Source organism: Artemia sp. Qi Xiang Cuo, chromosome 12, assembly GCF_049724085.1.
Source record: "Artemia sp. Qi Xiang Cuo chromosome 12, ASM4972408v1, whole genome shotgun sequence".
Classification (NCBI taxonomy): domain Eukaryota; kingdom Metazoa; phylum Arthropoda; class Branchiopoda; order Anostraca; family Artemiidae; genus Artemia; species Artemia sp. Qi Xiang Cuo.
Genome location: NC_142805.1, coordinates 61967075 through 61989293, shown reverse-complemented (window position 1 = coordinate 61989293; position 22219 = coordinate 61967075). Strand labels below are relative to the sequence as shown.

The 22219-nt window shown below is 33.2% G+C and overlaps 2 protein-coding genes across 3 annotated transcripts; one reads left to right on the top strand and one right to left on the bottom strand.

Moving 5' to 3' along the window:
* Positions 1 to 506: 506 nt before the first annotated feature.
* Positions 507 to 20531, bottom strand: LOC148946379 (uncharacterized). Of its 2 annotated transcripts, none has more exons than XM_089098415.1 (4): positions 20365 to 20531; positions 12083 to 12268; positions 11011 to 11181; positions 507 to 3221 (listed from the first exon to the last, which is right to left on the bottom strand). In XM_089098415.1, exons 2-4 carry the CDS (start codon positions 12159 to 12161, stop codon positions 2326 to 2328), a joined length of 1146 nt encoding a protein of 381 aa, XP_088954541.1. In that variant the 5' UTR covers positions 12162 to 12268; positions 20365 to 20531; the 3' UTR covers positions 507 to 2325. The 2 variants fall into 2 exon arrangements, with proteins under 2 accessions (XP_088954541.1, XP_088954542.1); XM_089098416.1 differs by having other exon boundaries at positions 20399 to 20521.
* Positions 18257 to 18619, top strand: LOC148946380 (protein GVQW3-like). The gene has a single exon (XM_089097684.1). The coding sequence runs from the start codon at positions 18257 to 18259 to the stop codon at positions 18617 to 18619; it is 363 nt and encodes a 120-aa protein (XP_088953810.1).
* Positions 20532 to 22219: the final 1688 nt, after the last annotated feature.

Genomic DNA, 22219 nt, shown 5'->3' with positions numbered 1-22219 from the left:
CTAGGTTGGAAAATAAATTGTAGGTATATCTTATTTAAGTATTTAGTTGGTATTTTGATTAAGTAAGGTTAGGTTACGTACTTAAAACATACTATGCTTTACCCCCCCCCCCCCCTTATGTGCAAATATATAGCCGAAATTTGTTTCTAAACTATTATATTTTCATCATATTTTGTTTGATTTCATTAGTATTAACCAAACTTCACTTCTTGAGTCTGTATTATATAACCGATATGTACCTTAGTTGAATTTGGGTAAGAGCATTGGAATTTAGATCAAGAAACAGAATTTTATTGACAGCAGAATTAAAACTGGACACAAACATGATATATTCTGTTAAAAAAAAAGCCGTACCTTGAGGGGGGGTGGGTAGGGGGTTTCACCCCCCCCCCCGAAATGTTTGTTCGACTCGTAAAAACGTAACAAAAATGGATATAAATAAATTTTGTATGCGTTTTTTGAGTTTTTTTTTGTAAACCCCCCCCCCCCCATCCCGAAAAAAAAACTTTGAGTAAAACCACCTCCAAAAAACATTCTGGGTACGGCCTTGCTGTCAAATATAAAAAAATAGAAAACATGCAAAATTTGATCGCAATGGAATCGATGAGCTTTGGGTGTGTTTATTCAACCGAAAAACCAATAATATGGAAAAAACAACAATCACCTTGCATTCAAAATTGGAATTTTTTTCATAATAAGAATAAAGAGATTTTTCTAGGATAACCCCTGCTTCTTGGACGAAATTAATAATTTTTAGTAGCTAACCTTAAATACAGTTTATAAGAAATTAGAATCACAATTTTCATGATAAGGGAGCTCAGTAAATTTTACATGAATCTGAAAAGAGAGAAAAGGAAAAAAAAATATATCTTTAAAATCGCAGTAATCACAAACATATACAGTTTGAATAGCAACTGGCTTTGTTTTACATTTAATTTGCCAAAAAAATTCAAAACAAATTAGTAAACTTATAAAAACCTCATTTTTAATCAAAATTCATTTAAATTCCTTTCTACGACCACAATAATCTCTGTAACTCAATTTGAAATAACTAGCCTTTTGCTTGGCCCGAGATAAATGGCCAAAAAAGCCGGCAACCAGTAACACGTTTATTCCGATCAGTTAAAGGAGCACTTTATTCTCTGAAAGAGCTGAAATAGGTTCTTCTCCAATCCTTAGAAGTAACTATATCTGAGAGTAATGCTCTTTACTGTGCCTTTAAACTTTCCAAATTGAAAACTTTCCAATGTACCAACAAATTTGAAAACTGCCAAGTAGCATTGCTATTTTGCTACCCAACTTTTCCCATGACGGGCCCCCTCCATCTCAAATCAAACTTGTTGTCCACTTAAGCAAGAAAGCAAAATTGAGAACCCTGCAAATTTCGAACAAAATCAGAAAATAAAATCGTTAGCCCATTTTCAAAAAGGAACTTAATGGAATAATTTCTAAGTAATTTGAAAACATTACTTTTGGGTCTTTTCAACAAACTTGAAAATCCTGACTATGCAATTCAGTTTTGGACAATGTACACCTGTTTCTTGTGATATCATCCATTTAAAAAGAGTTTTTTTTTTCAGCAAAAAAGGGGTGGGGGTAAAGTATTTGGACCGTGTGAAGTCAGAAAACAATTCTTAATTCATAATATCAGAGTATTTGTAGCTAGAACATTTTGATTGCAGACCCACTGTACTTTACGCCCACCCCCCTAATTTGCAAATATATATCCCAAATTTGTTTCTAAAGTATTATATTTTTATCATACTTAGGTATATTTTATTAGTATTATTAAGATGCTTTTCTTAGAATGGGTTGTTAGAGGTTAATTCCGAATTAAATGAATCTAATTCGACGGTAAGTAGTTATAATTAATTGTGAGAATAATGACAACAAACCAATGAGGATCCAGCTTGTATTATTACAATCTCACTAAACTCCTGCATGCACTCTTTGATGCCTTTAAAAATTTTCAAATTAGAAAAAATTTTCTAACACAGATTACGTTTAAAAGGTTTCCCACATGTGTGCAGTGTTTGATCTGTATTCAAAGAGCAGCCTATTTTTTTACAACTTCATTTTTGTTCGTACCAACTTTTATGAAATTCTAGTGTGTCAGTTTCTTGAAAAAAATCTTGTATATAAACTCGCTCAAAACTCTTCTCACCTACAGAACATTGAGTTGGTTTTTCACTAGTATACACTCTTTGGTCCTGCTTCAGAAATGGCCTTCTCAAATACATCACATTTAAACGTTTTCTCACCTGAATGCAGTCTTTGATGCGCGTTCAAACTTGCTGCTTGAGAAAAGGTCTGGCCACATACATCTTATTTAAAAGGCTTTTCACCTGTATGCACTCTCTGGTGCGTCTTTAAAGAATACACACGAGAAAAAATCTTGTCACATACATGACATTTAAACGGTTTTTCACCCGTATGCACTCTTTGGTGTCGGTTCAAACTTACTGCGTGAGAAAAGGTTTGATCACACCTATCGCATTTAAAAGGCTTTTCACCTGTATGCACTCTCTGGTGCGTCTTTAAAACATGCAAAAAAAAGAATGTCTTGTCACATATATGACATTTAAACGGTTTTTCACCCGTATCTTTTTGGTGCTGCTTCAAACTTCTAGCGTCAGAAAAGGTCTTTTCACATACACCACATTTAAACATTTTCTCACGTGAATGCAATATTTGATGCAGGTTCAAACTGTCTGCTCGAGAAAAGGTTTTGTCACATACACCACATTTAAAAGGTTTTTCACCTGTATGCACTCTTTGGTGCCGCTTCAATTTCCCTGATTCAGAGAAGGCCTTCTCACATACTTCACATTTAAAAGGCTTTTCACCAGTATGCACTCTCTGGTGCGTCTTTAAAAGTTGCGAATGAGAAAAAGCCTTGTCACATACATCACAATTAAACGGTTTCTCACCCGTATGTACTCTTTGATGCGTATTCAAATATGCTTTTTGAGAAAAGATCTTGTCACATACCTCACATTTATATGTCTTTTCTCCTTCAGGTGATCTTTGATATCTTTCTAATTTTCTATGCTTTTTACTTTGCAGGTGACTTTTCAAACATGTTTTCTCATTTTCGAAGCGTTTTGCTTCAAATTCCAATGCAAATGGATTTGAGAAACCACTCAGAGATGGATTCTTTGAAACAACTAGTGGCGTATTTCCCTGTAAGTATAGTCCAGACATAAGTGGTGAAATGCGACCTAAAAAATTATACGGAGTTAAAAAAAGAAAACAGTATATCCTTCTATAGATTTCAACAACTAATTTTATTTTCGATCCCTCTTCTCTATCTCTTGATGATGCTTATATTAGCTCTTAAAATTAGATATTCTGATGTAAGTAAAGAGTGAAATTAAAACCTTAGACGACCAAAAAGTACACCCTGGGGTAAATCCAACCATAAGTGGATGAGAGGCAGTATTACAACAAATATTAGGATTTTTCTTAACTGAATGAAGAAGCGCAAAAAAAAAAATGTACATCATTTGTAGAAGTCAAACAGTTTTTGCGTCACCGCAAAGCTAAATATTATATATATATATATATATATATATATATATATATATATATATATATATATATATATATATATATATATATATATATATATATATATATATATATATATATATGTATATATATATATATAGTACTGGGAGCCCGGCAGCTTCGCCGCCGGACTCCGGCTCTCGACACCCGGAAGTCTTCTATTTATATATACATATATATATATATATATATATATATATATATATATATATATATATATATATATATATATATATATATATATATATAGTAGCCTCGGCAGTATCGCTATATGACTATGATATATACTATATATATATATATATATATATATATATATATATATATATAGTATATAGCTATACTACCGTCGGACTCCGACTCTCGATACCTGGATATATATATATATATATATATATATATATATATATATATATATATATATATATATATATATATATATATATATATATATATATATATATATATATATATATATATATAATTGTTCAGGTGGAGGGACAAAAACTTCTTTTTCTTCCAAAGATTTATGCAGTCCATATTTTTGATTTTCAAAAGTATCGTAGGTATTGACGACCTTATCCATGTTAAAATCCAAAACCCAATCATTATCGCTATCATTTTCAGTTTGTTTGGTTCGTTACACCTCGACTTATCTTTCGTCATTATGAAATACATATCGCAAAACCTTTGTTTTTCCAACAAAGGTATGGGGCACGCGGCAGGCTTCTATATATAGATTTGAGCCTTTTTTTGATTTCATGACGTCCAAATCGACCTTAAATTAGAGTTGTGCCATAGTAAAATAATTTTTTTTTTAATGGACCTTCAACTTTTGCCTCGGATTGTCTTTTGTCATTATGAAAGACACATCGCCGAGCCTTTCTTTCTTTCAGTTGTTTAGGTGGTGGGACAAAACTTCTTTTTCTTCCAACGATTTATCTAGTCCAGGTTTTGATTTTACAAGGTATGGAAGGCATTGACGACCTTGTTTCTTTTAATTGTTCTAGTTTCTTTTAATCTTTTTTTCTTTTCTTTTAATTGTTCTTCGACCTTTGTTTCTTTTAATTGTTAAGGTGGTGAGATAAAATTTTCTTCTTTTGCCTTGGCTTGTCTTTTGTCATTATGAAAGACATATCGCCGAACCTTCAATTCTTTTAATTGTTCAGGTGGTGGAACAAGAACTTCGTTTTCTTCCAACGATTTATCCAGTCCATATTTTTGATTTTCAAAAGTATGGTAGGTATTGATGACCTTATCCATGTCAAAATCCAAAACCCAATCATTATCGCTATGATTTTAAATTTGTTTGGTTCGTTACACCTCGGCTTATCTTTCGTCATTATGAAATTCACACCGCCAAACCTTTTTTTTTTTAACAAAGACATGGGGTACGTGGGATGCTTCTATATATATATTTGAGCCTTTTCTTGATGTCATGACGTCCAAATCAACCTTAAATTAGATGTGGTGCCTTTGTAAAATTACATTTTTTTTTTATTGGACCTTTAACTTTTGCCTCGGCTTGTCTTTTGTCATTATGAAAGACATCGCCGAACCTTTGTTTCTTTCAATTTTTCAGGTGGTGCGACAAAACATCTTTTTCTTCCAACGATTTATCTAGTCCAGGTTTTGATTTTACAATGTAAGGAAGGAATTGACGACCACCTCTGTTTCTTTTAATTGTTAAGGTGGTGGGAAAAAATTTTCTTCTTTTGCCGTGGCTTGTCTTTTGTCATTATGAAAGACATATCGCCGAACCTTTGTTTCTTTCAATTGTTAAGGTGGTGGGACAAAAAATTTTTTTCTTCCAACGATTTACCCAGACCATATTTTTGATTTTCAAAGGTATGGTAGGTATTGAACGTTTCTTCCAAGATTTACCCAGTGCGTATTTTTGATTTTCAAATGTATGGTAGGTATTGAACATAATTATATAGTATATGTATATATATATATATATATATATATATACATATATATATATATATATATATATATATATATATATATAAAACAAAAAATCGCGAAGAAAGGAAGAAAACGAGGGCAATTAACAGCCAGTGAAAAAATTGAAAAATTATGCAAATATTTCGGTCAAGACCTCCGCTTGACCGTCCTCAGTGCAGAATAAAACTGATAAAAATATAAAAACCAAACCTTAAAATAAAAACACCAAACTAAAATTGGACGACCCTTCCCTAGTAACGGTGAAAGGGTAACTAAATAAAAAACAAGTTTAAATGGCATTTCAGAATTTCATTTTGCGTAAAGCACTTTTAAAGGCTGATCGCTTTCCAGTTTGATTGTTATCGGAGACTCTATTCGATTGCACAATATAACTTTGTGGATGCATGTAAAAACGTAGAAATGGCATCGAAACTGGCCAAAATTGTATCTTTTTTTATTTCAATGTCTTTTAATTTTTCAACAAGGTGAACTAAATTTCTTATGTATGAAGTTTGCGTTTGCATAAGGGGGCGAAAAGGTGTCGACAACCATTTCCCCAATCTGGCAGTCGGGGAGCTATAAGAAGCCACAATTGGGCGTAGAGGGACTCCATCTTTGTGGAGTTTTGGGAGCCCGTAAAATTTAGGAGCTGAACAAACTTAAGGGTAAAATAATTTATACATTTGTGGAGTAATAAGTCTTTCAGTTTACAAACTTTCCAGCTCCTTGCATAATAAGCGGGAGATCTTATCGGTGGGGTCTGAATCTATGGGTCTATAAGTTTGGGCGTTGCATGAAATATCTATAACTTTTTTATAATATGAAGTTTTATCAAGGATAAATATATTATTTCCTTTATCAGCCCTGGGGATAATGATGTGTGGGTCTTTTTATTTATATATATCATATATATATATATATATATATATATATATATATATATATATATATATATATATATATATATATATATATATATATATATATATATATATATATATATATATATATATATATATATATATAGTTATGACGTCCAAATGGACCTTAAATTAGAAGTGGTGCCTTTGTAAAATTACATTTTTTTTATTGGACCTTTAACTTTTGCTTCGGCTTGCCTTTTGTCAGTATGAGAGACATATCGCCGAAACTTTGTTTCTTTCAATCGTTCAGGTGGTGGGACAAAAACTTATTTTTCTTTCAACAATTTATCTAGTCCAGGTTTTCGACTTTCAAAGGTATGGAGGGCATTGACGACAACCTTTGTTTCTTTTAATTGTTCAGATTGTGGGACGAAAACTTCTTCTTTTGCCTTGGCTTGTCTTTTGTCATTATGAAAGACGTATCACCGAACCTTTTGTTTCTTTTAATTGTTCAGATGGTGGCACAAAAATTTTTTTTCTTCAAACGATTTATCCAGTATCATTTTCAATTAGTTTGGTTCGTTACACCTCGGTTTATCTTTCGTCATTATGAAATATGTGTCGCCGAACCTTTGTTTTTTTTAACAAAGGTATGGGGCGTGCAGCAGGCTTCTAAACATACATTCTTACTGTCGCTTGTCTTCTAAACGCAGACATTTTGAGCCTTTTCATGATGTCATGACGTCCAAAAGGACCTTAAATTAGAAGTGGTGCCTTTGTAAAATTATACATTTTTTTATTGGACATTTTGTTTTCTTTCAGTGATTTATCCAGTCCATATTTTTGATTTACGAAGGTATGGTAGACATCGATGACTTTATCTATGTCAAAACCCAAAACCCAATCATCATTCTATTATTTTCAATTTGTTTGCTTCGTTATACCTTGGCTTATCTTTCGTCATTATGAAAGACATATAGCCGAACCTTTGTTTTTTTAACAAAGGTATGTTAGGTATTGATGACCTTATCCATGTCAAAACCCAATCCCAATAATCATCGCTATCATTTTTAACTTTGACACGTTTTGATTCTCGCTGTCCTGGTTGATTTTCATTGACTCGCTGCTCTTCATTTTCATTTTTTTACTCCCTCACTTGTTCGATGTCGTTTGTCTTATAACCGCATGTGTCTTTGCCCTTCATTTTCATTTTTAACACGATCTAATTGTTGTTTTCGCATATCTTCTAACCATCCGTATCTTTGCTCTTCATTTTTGATACATTTTTGGATTTGATTACTTCGGACAATTTAGCAATGGCCTTTGCTTTAGCTGTCCGTATTGGTGTTGTCGCAACTGATGGTCCAATTTGTCAAATTTCACATCTTATCAGGTTTGATAGTTTGGTGGTTCCAAAGAATCATCATTGATAGTAACTGCAACTGCAAATTTTCGTTTTTTGGGCCTTTCAACAGACATTATATTATACAAATAACTGTTGCGTAGGAAACTCAACAATCTTATTTATGCTATGCATGACATCATACAAGAAAATACTTATATGATGCCATATATGATGTCGTCATTTGTAAAAACCGAAATTAAGGCTCTTAATGATTTTTTATTTATTTAATTTTTGTTTGCATTGGGTTTCAATTATTCTTTAAAAGTAATTTCTGGTCAGTTTGAGTTTGAATTATTGTAGCTTTTATTTCTTCTGATCTTAAGTTTAAAATGGACTATATACTTTTCTTTGAAAAACTTCTTTTTCAGAAAGTATTTTTAAATTAATTACAAAAATTAACTCTGATTAGCTAATGAAAAACACATGGAACAAGAAACAGTAACAATTCACATTGAATTGCAAACAGAGATGTCACTTAAAACTAAAGAACAACACTTTAGATATTTATGAAAACTACGATTGAAAAAGGAATGTGTTAAGCAGGAGGGAGGATCTGAATACACAACGGAATTTCTTAATTCAACTAAAATTGCTGGTTTCTCACCCGGTTATTTGAACTAAACGATGATTATGAAAATTTTAGATATTTTTAAAGGCATACGCATGGGAACACATAATGTTGAATGAATCCAAACAGCTGAGGCAAAAGGAATAAAAAAAAATTATGTGGCAATGGTGCAATAAAATAAAGTACAACCGAGACCACCAAATAAAGACAATTGAGAACGAATAGCACAACGATGACAAGAATCGATACATACAAGCCTGCCGCATACCGAGTGCTAAATAGGTCAAATAGGTTTCAGCTGTAAAGAATTATTCGTATTTTCACCTGGGTGGTTGTATCGAATCTATGGTGATACCATAACATCAAGAAGAGGCTCCTATTATCTGCGGTTGGAAGACAAGCGACAAATATCTGACAAAGACAAGACACATAATCCATCTTCTGATTTATAAGTATGTCTATTACTTCGCTAACTCGACAATCAGTGAATCCAACAATCGACTCATAAGAGGCGAGGGGGGATTGCTAGAAAAGCATCAATGAGAATTCAAAACGACCTGACTAATGACATTACTTCTATTTTATTAAAATTATTTCAACCAAAGAGCTGTAGCCTAAGTCTTGACTGTTACCAATTGTCTTTTAAAACGCTTCAGAATTTTATATTGTTTCCCCTCAGAAGGGGATAGGTACATTTCCACTCTTAGAAGGAAACACAAAAACATTCTCAAAGGTACTTTTAAAAATTCAAAAATGCATATCATAATATTAAATGTTGCAAATAAGGCCCGACCAATCTGGATATTTGGGATCTGATACCGATTTATTGGTACCCTACCAACACAATAACAATATAATTTGCCGATAAATTTCCCTTCGGAAAAAAACTTAAAGCTTAAACCCCATTCTCTGCCAATATTCATACTCACGTGTTTCTCCTGGGTCTATAACACACCAAAGAACAGCCTCAATAATTCACTGTGGATTCCAGAAATTAGGCCATTTACAAGAATTGTTTGATTTGCGTTACCATTTCTGATCAGCAGTTTCTAAGCACACAAACAAAACGGTGGATACTTACAGAAGTGACAAATAAGGAAAAAATTTAATCAAAGAAGTGGGTTTAGCTACATAAACACAAATACATAAAAACCTGATTCAAAGAAGTGTAAGATATTGATTGTAGATTATTCAAAACCCAAATGTCAATAGCGGGACTTTGAATTTTAATCATTCACATATTACTGTGAAAACTTTATATTCATATCATACAGTCTCTTACTAACAAATATATGTATAGGCACACTGGATAAAGGTGTGCAGCTAGAGTTTTAAGTTTGGAAGAGGGGTTTAAAGAATATGTCAACAAAATCGTCCAGTATGCCAACAAATGCGGACACATAAGCTAAATTTCCAAGGTAAATACGTGGATTCTCCAAGGTGTTGACACGCGGCGGTATCTTAGATCTTTCACCCACATAAGTGAGCATTAATTGAACAGAAATGCATGGTTTATTGTATTCTTTTTAGTTGTTTTGATAGATGATGTACGTTCTTGAAGTCACCATACATTTACAGTAAATATTACTGCACCAGGTGTGTGTTGACAACAAATATACTTTGACTTCATTTGACTCACCTCTGCTGCAATCTCCACCATGGTCAGACGTAGCTGGTGTCTCCATCACCAAAGACTGGACAAGCAAAAGTTACCTCAGGCAATCTGGTGCCCTCTCCTGGACAAATTGCGCATAAAAAAAAGTATTGGCTGATAACCAATATTTTTTTCAAATATCTGATAATGATACAAACCCTCATATGGGCCCAATAATATTGGTTACCCAATATATTGGCCGGGCCCTAGTTGCAATACACTTTACCCTTCCCCAGCATTCAAAAACTGATTTCCTAAATTATATATATTTGGTAATTTTTTCTTAGTTAACCAAGCACACTCAAGGACACGCTATAAAATAAAACACTTCTTACTTACATTATTCCGAGAAGCAATTCAATATAATTTCTGAACTTTCTATATGTGAGTCTTTTCTTCAAATTAGTTGGTACCCCTCTTAGCCCAAATATTCCTACAGTTATATTTATAAAATTGGGGAGGGATATATTGGGGTAAATACCACCTGAATGCCCCTAGAATTTAATACCAGAGTAAAACTTTCCTCTTTATTTTTAAAGTCCAACAAGACTTGATATTTTTTTTTGTAGCTGTATCTTTGAAACATATCATTCAACTGACAAACAAAAAACTCTTTACCTCAACAACACAGTATGAATCCAGTATTTTGTTTGAAAAAACTTCTTTAGTAAATTAATATTCAATAGTAAAGATTTCTGGTAGGCGGATCAGTTCATAACTGCTAATTTTCTACTTCTTTCAAATTCAAAATGAAATCCAAATAAAAGACATATTTATATATTAATTGATAAATAGATAAACAACAAAAATTGCCAAACCAGTTTCAAGTGAAAATTTGAAAATGTTTATGTCAGGCAACAAAAAGGGTTTGGCAAACACCTGCAAGTTGAAATGAGAAAAAAAAATCCAACTTAATAGTAAGTCCGCTTGCCCTATTTTTGTCCCATGAAATATTATTTGATATTTTTCATTTTAAAAGAATCAAATGCTTGATATGTACCTTCATTTTCAGAACATAAGGATTCTGACTCCTGGGCATCATATTCAACTTTACATAGTCCTGAAACACTGGGTAAAGTAAGCAAAGGAACATCTTCATGTTCTGCAGACAAAAATTTGTTTGGCATGTGAAAGGGTGTATCACTGTTACCTGGCAAAGCATCATCAACCTCTAAAACAAAATTTTAATTAAGGACACAGAAAATATGAACAATAAAGCTTACTTTACAAATCCAACTGCTTTTTCTTTTAGTTGTGTTAAATATAAAAATTTATATTGAATGTTACATATACATTGAATATATAGAAAACATAAAATCACATGTATATGCAGGTGTTTTCACTGATTGTTTTTTTTAAATCTGCTTTTTATAAAGACAACCAAAAAATGAATCATTCAGTAAAACTCATGAAAATCTATTATAACAGAAGATTCTAGATAAGGGTAAACTAATTATATAATATATTGAATAGAAAAAAATTAAATGATTGAATAATTAAATTTGGCAAAAAAATAAACATTTTTAGTCACAGAAACAAAGAAAGTTTTGAGACAATTAAAAGTAACCAAAATACCAATCAGTTGAAGTTTTCTACATACAGTGGATTAGTTCCAAAAATGTAAAACAAAATTTAGGCTCTCAAAGTTAAGCACCTGAAAAGTCAACTAACTTTATCCCTTTCTTACATGTCTTATAACTTGATATCTCCATCCAAATTCAACATTAGTCATGTTATAAATTCAAATAAACTTGCTGCCCTATAATTGCCCCCTCTTTGGTGGTAATATTTCCTTTATCATACCTGCATACAAGAAAGAGCAAGAGAAAATTCTCATGCCAGATGATAAGCTGTCTCTCCTAACTTAACAATTATGGCTAAAAAATTGAGTTTATATTTTGTGTCAAAAAACAACCACTTTTATCATCCCTCAACTCTTAATGGTTATGTCCAATTGTATACACAGTAAATGAACCACTTAACAACAAGAACGATAAAAAGTGAAAATCATTTTCTAGAGCAAAGCAGAATTTCTTTTATTCAGTAGCAGAGAATTTAACAATATAACTTACCTTTTTTAATAAAAGAGATGTTGAAAACCTCAGGTGTTGTGATAAGCTCAGCCATATTCAAAATTTGAGGCAAGTCCATAAAATCCCTTGGATTGGAGTCAATGCAAATTAAGGGAAGTATACTACTATTATCAACACTTGGTTATGGCACTCAGATTTTAGTCAGAAGATTAGAGGCAAAAGTCCCTGAAAAAACCAAAGCTATACTGACTTTTAAACACTGCAAAACCAATTTTTATCTAAGTAGAGTTTAAAGCACAGGTTATGCTCTTTCAGCAGTCAAAGCAATATAAATGTAATTATTTTTTTTTCTTTTTTAAGAAGAGGGTGCTAAAATTCAAAAACTGTCTTTCTGATGTCATTCTATTTAAAGTGTAGTTTTGGTTATAGTAAACTTTCATGGTATAAAAGCAAATTACAGCTGTTAGTTGTATTCAGTTAGTAAATTTTTCAAGCAGAAAACAGTTGGCTTCTTGGAAAATATGGTAGGCCTATAGCTACTGAAATGAAAGCTTTATCCATGGTTTTGATGCTTAAAACCCTAGTATGCAGGCCTATTGGGTATATGCAATTATTTATTTTCAAGACTACATCTATATATTCCTACTTATAAGCCTCAAGAATATGTGACAATAGATGTAAAAAGATATAATGTAATTGTCTTGTATTTACTAATCAAAAATTAAGTAATTTACCTTCTGCAGCAATTTAAAATTCAAATCCAAAGTAAGACTCAAGCAATACAAGAAATATTTCCTGACAAATAAGTCCTTTATTTTCTAATATCTACCAAAATATAACAATACTAGTAATCTTTCTGTACTTCAAATTAAAACTACTGTACTTCAAAAGTACTTTAAGTTGTTTAAAATCAAATATAAACTTTAAGACGCACCAATAAACTTTAACCTTTCCCTGCATTCTAAACTAGATGCCCCAATTTTTTTATATTGGGTGAATTTTTTATGTTCAACTTGGTACCTTCAAGGAAACTGTATAAAATTAATAAAACTAGTTAAAAAAAAATCTATTAACTCCAACTTGTATCATTCTAAAAATTACTTCACTTTGCTTTCACTCCTCCTAATGGTCAAATATACAGCCCAAATCATATATTCTCAATGAGATTTCCTGCTGCTTAGTCCTGTTAATGTTGTTAGTTTGCTCTTATGTTAATTTGAAGAAAAGAGTCACATGAAAATTCATGGAGATTCTATAATATGATATAGAATATTTTACCATTACAGGTGGGGGTTAGGGAGGAGAGGTTCTTTTATGAATGACATGACTAATTGTTTTAAAATTTGTGCAAGTAGTTTCCAAAATTTTATAGTGTTCCCTTCTGAATTGAAAACCACTAAAACAGATCTCTAAACTCTAATCTAAATTTTCTACATATGATTCTTTTCTTCAAATCAATTTTGCAGCAATAAAAACAATGTTAACAGTATCAAGCAATAGGAAAACTAATGGAGAATATGCAATTTTAGCTATATGTTTGACCATTACTAGAAGGGATAGTACATTGAAGTGCTTTTAGAAACAATAAGAGAATTTTCGAAGTTTTTTGTATTAGTTTTCTGACTTTTATGGTACTTCCTTTTGAGAAAGAAAACAACTAAAACTCAACCTTTAATTCTTTATTCAGATTGAAATAATTGCAAAGAAAGAAGAAGTAAAGCAGCAATTCTCAGGGTAAGGAAATTGTACATAAATATACAATTCAAGGAATATTTGACTATATTGTGAAGAAAAAGGTTACTGATACACTTTAAGGAAAAATGTGAGTAAAAATTTTAGAATGTTCTGAAGTAGGTTTTGCAATTTATTCTGGGTACTTGGGTACATAGTGGTACACACTTGAGAGCAAACCAGTTTTATCTGTCTGTATTAAAAAAAAAGGTAAAGGATGCAGCACTAGATTCTTAAGGTCCCAACTGGTGGTGCTGATCTCTGTGTCAAGGCTGTTTAGTCAGGAAGTGCAATGGGGGGATGGGGGCCAGCCATCCTGTGCTTTTGCACACCCTTCCTGCTTACCAGATTTCTCCAGGTACCCATTTAGAGCTGTGTTGACTCTGCCTGAGTTTATGAAGTTACACCACTGACCCCCATCCCAAACCAAATAATTGGGTACATTATGATTCAAACCCTTGCCCTCTTGGACAAAGGATCCTAAATCCAAAGCACCAATCCACATGGCTAGGATGGCTATCTGTCTGTATTAAGAGACAATTAGCTTACACTCAGTGGAAAATAAGTGGAGGGTGAAAGAATACATTGGACTCATACAATTTGGGCTATATATTTGCAAATTAGGGGAGGGGTAAAGTATTTGGACAGCTGAAGTTAAAAAACAATTCTTACTTCATAGTATGCAGAAAAATCATAGCAAACACATTTGCAGGCAGACCCATTATACTTTACCTTCACCCCCCTCTAATGTGCAAAAATATAGCAATTTTTTTTTGTAAAGTAATATATTTTCATCATATTATGGTATATTTCATTGGGATTAACCTAACTTCATTTCTTGGGTGTGTATCATTATGTACACAAGCATTTTATTCTGTTTCTTTTAGCAAGTAGGAATGATACCAAAGAGGTAAAGCTCAACAAGCTTACAAACCATAGAGGGTTCCATTCTATTCCTTTATTTCATCAAATTGACTTAACTACATTCCCTGATATTCTTGCCCAAAATGTTTGGGGGGGGGAGGGGGAGCAAGGGATTTTACCAACTGGCTCGTCATTTTTCTGACTGTTTTTTGGCAATAATTAGCATAATGTATATTTTGAATACAATATGTAGAATCACTGCATGAGTCAGTAAAACCAATCCATTTACCAACTTAGATTTTGATAATCATAGCAACTATTTTAATACTGTTTATTTAACCAAATGGAAAGTTGTGGCATCATCTATAAAATCACAGCAGGAGTTGGTAAAACTGCTGCATTTACCAACCAAGTTCAAAATTTCTGTAGATGACATGTCAGTATTTTTATGGTCTTTATTGAAGTAGATAAAGAATAATAACAGCATTGGAAAAATCATGGTGCAAACAATTTTACTAATTTACTTTTTTTACCACATGACCAAAAACACTGGCAGGGGGTCCTTCCTCTCCCCCATATTTGGCAGCCCTGCTTGCAGTAAAACATTCTTTTTTTTTAGCCCAATGTCCAAAAACTGAATCATTGACAAATTAAAGAAATAGAATACATGGGAAATATGCAGGCTATTTTGGTCTAGGCTATATGTTGTGATTATATGATTCTGCTACAATTTAAAATATCTTAAAAGTATTTTCAGGTTTTGAAAATTCTTTTTAGAGTTCTTTGTTAATTCTTTCTGAAAAGCCCTAATCGTGCATTCAAATTACCAGGATGAAGTTATCTCCTGGCTCCCATCTCCAAGTTTATCTTCCTGACCTAAAATTGCTTACCCAATAGTTCTGAAAATAAAATTATCCTTAAAAAAAGTGCTAGCACTTACAGCTCTCTAATGATACTAAGTTTTTGAATTTTTTTCCTGTTTTTGATAGCTTTACTTAAAAGTAAAAATATAAGTGTGAACTTAAAAGTAATGTCAGAAATTCTTTACTTCATAGAATTACTCATTGTTATTTGAGATTTACTTTTTCAAGAGCTTTCAAATGAGGTGTTACATGACTATATAAAAAAAAAAATTTTTTGAAAGTTAGGCCTACTGAGGTAAAGCTAGCCCAATTTTGTTGCTTTATTTTTTAGTCAAAAGCAATCAATCAGCACATCATTTGAAAGCTATCCTTCTTCTGAACAAGTTTCTAACATTGTTGTCTACATCAAACCTAAAAGGGCCACACAAATCCTCTTTTGCCTCCTATCTCCCCTTTCCTCTCAAACCCTCCATGTCAACACAAGAAAAATTAAAATTCATAAAAACATTCGTTATAGTAAGATATATCTTAAATGGAGAAGCCTTCATTGCCTAGGACTGTCCTAGCTCCATAAACCCCCCTACCCCTTAATATAAGTACCTCCCAAAGAAAAACATGGCAAATTCAAATTTGGTTCAAAAACTATTGGATAAGGCTTGGATATTTAAAGTCTTTATGTCAGGAGCTTTCAAATGAGGTGTCACATGAATATATTCAATTATATTTTATTTTTTACCTTTTATTGAGGTAGTCTAGAGGTAGCCAAAATGAGGTCTTTTATTTTTTGTAAAAGCTTTTCAAACAGCACATCATTTGAAAGCTATCCTTTTTCTGAACATGTTTCTAGTGTTGTTTTCTACATCTAACCTAAAAGGGCCAAAAAAATCCTCTTTTGCCTCCCATCTCCCCTTTCCTCTCAAACCCTCCATGTCAAAACAATAAAAATGAAAATTTGTGAAGATTTGTTATTGTAAGATATATCTTAAATGGAGACGTTTTCCTTATCTACAAATGTCCTAGCTTTATAAACCCTCCTACCTCTGAATGTAAGTACCTCCCAAAGAAAACATGGCAAATTCAAATTTGGTTCAAATGGATAAGACTTGGATATTTAAAAACTTTATGTCAGGAGCTTTCAAGTGAGGTGTTGCATGACTATATTCAATTATATTTTATTTTTTATTGTTATGGAGGTAGTCTAGAGGTAGGCCAAATAAAGGTCTTTCATTTTTTGTCAAAGCTTATCAAACAGCATATCATTTAAAAGCTATCCTTCTAAACATGTTTCTAGCACTGTTTTCTACATCAAACCAAAAAGGGCCACACAAGTCCTCTTATGCCTCCCATCTCCCCTTTCCTCTCAAAACATCCAGGTCAAAACAAGAAAAATGGAAATTTGTAAAAAGATTTGTTATAGTAAGGTATATCTTAAATGAAAAGTTTTCCTTGTCTAGGAATGTCCTAGCTCCATAAACCCCCCTATCCTTGAATATAAGTACCTCCCAAAGAAAAACATGGCAAATTCAAATTTGGTTCAAAAACTATTGGATAAGACTTGGATATTTAAAATCTTTATGTCAGGAGCTTTAAAATGAAGTGTTGCATGACTATATTCAATTATTTTTATTTTTTTACTGTAATGGAGGTAGTCTTGAGGTAGCCCAAATGAGGATTTCCATTTTTTGTCAAAGCTTATCAAACAGCACAGTAAAATTTTAATTTAGCTACTTTTGGCTATCTTGGAAAGGGTTAGGTTAGGAAAATGAGACTTTCTTGGATTGTCTACAGGATGAAGCATGTCCTGAGAAGGTATTTTGAAGTACCTAGCTCTACTCCTTCTCCCTCTAGAGGGTCCTGAAATTTGCCTACATGACAGGTCTATTACCTATTGAAATTTTGACAAAACGATATTTTACCTTAATCTGCAGTTATCAGTTTATTTTTCTCTGACTTTGGTTCTGAAAATGCAATTCCTGTTATTTGAGTAGAATTTTAAGCCATATCAATGTTTTCTTTTTAAAATTTAGGAAATGTATTAGTATATCTTTAAAACCTTATAAATCTGGATTGAGTAAAGTTTTGAAGCTGAAAACCATTTTGATGTACTTTATTTAAGCAGAAGATCTATTTTGCAAGGTTTCACTTTTATAACACACATATTTTTAAAGGTCATCAAAGATCAGGACTCTCTAGAGGGAGAAGGAGTGGAGGTAGGTACTTCAAAATACTTTCCTGCAACAAATTTTAGCCTACAAACCCATCCCTGAAAGTTTGATTTTCCTAACCTAACCCTTTTCCAAGATAGCCAAAAGTAACTAAAGTAGAATTTTACCAAATAGCACATCATTTGAAAGATATCCTTTTTCTGAACATGTTTCTAGCATTGTTTTCTATATCAAACCTAAAAGAGCCACACAAATCCTCTTTTGCCTCCTATCTCCCCTTTGCTCTCAAACCATCCATGTCAAAACAAGAAAAATAAAAATTCATAAAAAGATTCTTTATAGTAAGATATATCTTAAATGGAGAAGTTTTCCTTGCCTAGCAATGTCCCAGCTCCATAAACCCTCCACCCCTGAATATACAAGGGACATTCAATAAGTTTGTAGAACAGAACACTTAGAAATTACAAAATAAGTTCTAACTCTGCATGCATGCTTATCTTGGTAAATGATATTCACAGTCTGAAAACTGTTCATTTTGCTTTGTCCTTTCAGGTATAAGAAGATTCCAAAGTCATTGAATCACTGTAGAAATGGATTTGTCACTGGTCAACTACAGAGCAGTGATCAAATTCCTTGTCAAAGAAGGTTATTTGGCTAGAAAAATTACAGATCAGTTGGCCAAGGTGTACCAGCAAGATGCTCCCAAGTATTCCACAGTTGTCAAATGGGCTGCAGAGTTCAAGCAGGACCATCAATCCCTAGAAGACAACCCAAGGTCTGGTCAGCCTTTAGAAGTGATGACCCCAGAGGTCATCTGGCATGTGGAAGACCTTGTCATGGTTGATTGTTGTTTAAAGGTCAAAGAATTTGCAACTGAAGTTGGCATTTCTGAAGGGAGCATTTTCAACATTCTTCACAACCATCTTCATCTCTCCAAAGTGTCTGCCAGATGAGTGCCTTGAAATCTTCAAGTGCAAGATCAACAGCAACAGATGCAGCTCAGTTCACAACTTCTTGAGCTCTACAGGAGAGATCCAGAAGACTTCCATTTGTGGCTTGTGACTGGAGACAAGACCTGGGTACACCACTGGGACCCTGAGAGCAAGATCCCCTCCAAGCAGTAGAAACACAGTGACTCACCTCCTCCAAGGAACTTTCAGGCCCAGTCCTCTGCAGGCAAGGTGATGGCATCAGTCTTCTGGGATTCAAAAGGTCTCCTGCTAATCAACTACTTGCCCAGAAGGTCTACCATCACTGGTGCCTATTACTTGGATCTGATGGTTAAGTTGTGCCAGGCAAAGAGGCAAGGAATGCTGACTCATGGTGTTCTCCTTCTTCACAACAAGACAAAGAATCGAGACAAAGAGGCAAGGAATGCTGACTCATGGCATTCTCCTTCTCCACAACAATGCACCAGTGCACAAGAGCTGCATGGCACAAGCCACAATCAATCAGATGGGCTTTGAACAGTTGGCTCACCTACCCTACAGTCTGGATCTGACCCCAAGCAATTTCCACTTGTTTCATGCCATGAAGTCCTACCTTCATGGAAAGCATTTTTTTGATGATGAGGAGCTGATATCCACTGTGGATCAGTGGTTCAATTCCTAGTCACAAGACTTCTTCTATGCTGGAATTGCAGCACTTGAGCATCAGTGGTCTAAGTGCATTGAAGTTAGGGGAGACTATATTGAAAAGTAGGGATCGTTTTGTTTTTATGAAATAAAGTTTTGTATGCAGTTCTACAAACTTTTTGAAGGCCCCTCATAAGTACCTCCCAAAGAAAAACATGGCAAATTCAAATTCTTTCTTTACAAATCATTAACAAATACAAATCATTAACAAACTGTAACAAATCTTTTTACAAATTTTCATTTTTCTTGTTTTGACATGGAGGGTTTGAGAGGAAAGGGGAGATGGGAGGCAAAAGAGGATTTGTGTGGCCCTTTTAGGTTTGATGTAGAAAACAATGCTAGAAACATGTTCAAAAGAAGGATAGCTTTTGAATGATGTGCTGATTGATAGCTTTTGACTAAAAACTGAAGCAACAAAATTGGGCTGCCTCTATCTCAATAGGCCTAACAGTCAAAATGTTTTTTTGAATATAGGCTAGTCATGTAACACCTCATCTGAAAGCTCCTGACAAAGTAATCTCAAATAACAATGAAAAATTCTATGAAGTAAAGAATTTCAGGCATTAATTATAAATTCACACTTATTTTCTACTTTTAAGTAAAATATCAAATACAGCAAAAAATTCAAAAACTTAGTATCATTTGAAAGCTGTAAGTGTTAGCAGTTTTTTTTAAAGGATAATCTTTATTTTCAGAACTATAGGGTAAGCAAATTTTAGGTCACTGAGATAAACCCAGAGATGGGAGCCAGGGGATAACCATCCTGGTTTCAAATTACCATTTAAATTTAATCCACTAGCCCCCTCCCATTTTGCCTAATTTAGCCTTAAACTAGGCTAAATTAAAAAAAAAACTAATTTTTAGCCTTAAACTGTTGCTAAAGAACTATAGGGTAAGCAATTTTAGGTCACTGAGATAAACCCAGAGATGAGAGCCAGGAGATAGTCTAACAGTCCTGGTTTCAAATACCATTTAAAATTAATCCACCACCCCTCCCTTTCGCCTAATTTAGCCTTAAACTAGGCTATACAAGAACAATAGCAACAAATGCATGAGATTCTTACTTTATAGCCTAAAGCAAATGCATGTGAATCATACTTCCTTGTTTGCTCTCATTTTTATCTGTTTTGAATCAGTTTTAGTCAATTGTTTTGTTACTTTATTTCAATATCCTAGGGCTATATGAAGCCATTGGGTATAGGCCTGGGATGAGCTGTCCAAAACAAAACAAAAAAAATATGAAAATAAAATTTGCAATACCGAATTTTATCTCTGTTTCTTCTATCTTGTCCAGGGTTGTGGGCTTCCGACGCCAAAAAAGAGTGCAAATCAGAACCAAAAAGAGTGCAAGTTGTTAAAGTGCGTCAAAAACTTACGCGCGCGTGGCTGCCGCCAAGCGTGCAGCCCCTTTCACTGTTCTGACCACTCTTATGCCATTTAAAAATAATTATCAGTTAACCATCGATCAATAAGCATATTACCTTTAATTTTTTCAAAAATATTTAAAATAAAGTTAGGAGGACTCCCTACTTAAATCAACCTCTAAATAATGGGTTAAAGCGAGTCTCATTTGGCAGATATTGTCATTCTGCCATCTTGCAGAAAAATCAACGTCGAAGGTTGCAGTATCTGCAAACTGCCAATACGGAGCCGGAAAAGAAATCTCCATTGAAAAAAAATTGCAGATTGGCGGTGCAGATTTGCAGAATCTGCCAAATGGAGACTGGGTTTTAGATAATAATTATCATTCTTTTTTTAGCTTAAAAGGTAATCCTGTGCTGGAAATTTACAGGTGTGTATTTTGATTGCTTTAATATGTAATTTCATTTAAATTCATCCCTTAAGGTTTTAAAAGGTACCTTATTGTAATCCAGTACAGTGTTACCAACAATTCAAAACAAAATGTACCACAAATTGCACAAAAAATGAACCAAAGACAACAAAAATTTACCATATCTCAATTTTTTCCGATTGTTATACTACGCGTAACACATGGATCGTCGGTGACGTACAGTACTATCTATAAACATTTTGCATAAGACATTTTCATTCACTTTCTTTCTCCATTCCTTTATTTTTCTTTCTCTCCTAATACAGTACATTACTGGAGTAACAAATTGTTTGGAGCAACATATATTTCTACAGTAACATTTTACTACAGGCCAACAAAAGTCGTTGTTTTTCGGCCATTTACGACCGTTTATAACAACACCCTGAAATTGGTCCCTGATGACGATTTTAATATAAATCAGGGTCTAAAATCGAATTTTAACCTTGTATTCTTACAGAATATTGCCCAAAAGCAGATGCTGGGACCTGATTGTCCATTAAATATTATGCAAACAAATCTCCCCTTTCCCTTTTATGAAGATCTCGATGCAGGAGAGCATTGTTCCTTTAGCCCTTCCCTAACATACGCTACCGCCTACAAGCAATACAGGAAAAAATTCTTTTAAAATTGAGACTGATTAAAAAAGTGACTTTTGGGGTTATGGTCTGGTATAACACGTACTGGGGATTTTACGTTATTTTTTTTCCAAAATGACTTTAAAACATTCTTCACTCATCTTGTAAGGTCGAGTAGGATATATTCCCACAAATGGTAGAATAGAGACCATCCCATTCACTATTTTTTAAATTGCCTTAAACATCTAGATAACGACAACTTTTATTTTTAAAACTGGAATTGGCCTTATAAACTTTAGGTTATCTGAAGTTCCAACTACTATATATTACAAAAACTATACATAAAAAAATGTTTGATAATCGGTTTATGCAAATCACTAACTCTATTGTACAATATGTGAATTTTGGTATCTCGTGACTGAAACAAGCGATTAAGGTCAGTAACAAATGGTAGGATATATAAGAGGAAAGCAAAATAAGTTTTGAATGCAGGGGACATCAATTTTTCGAGTA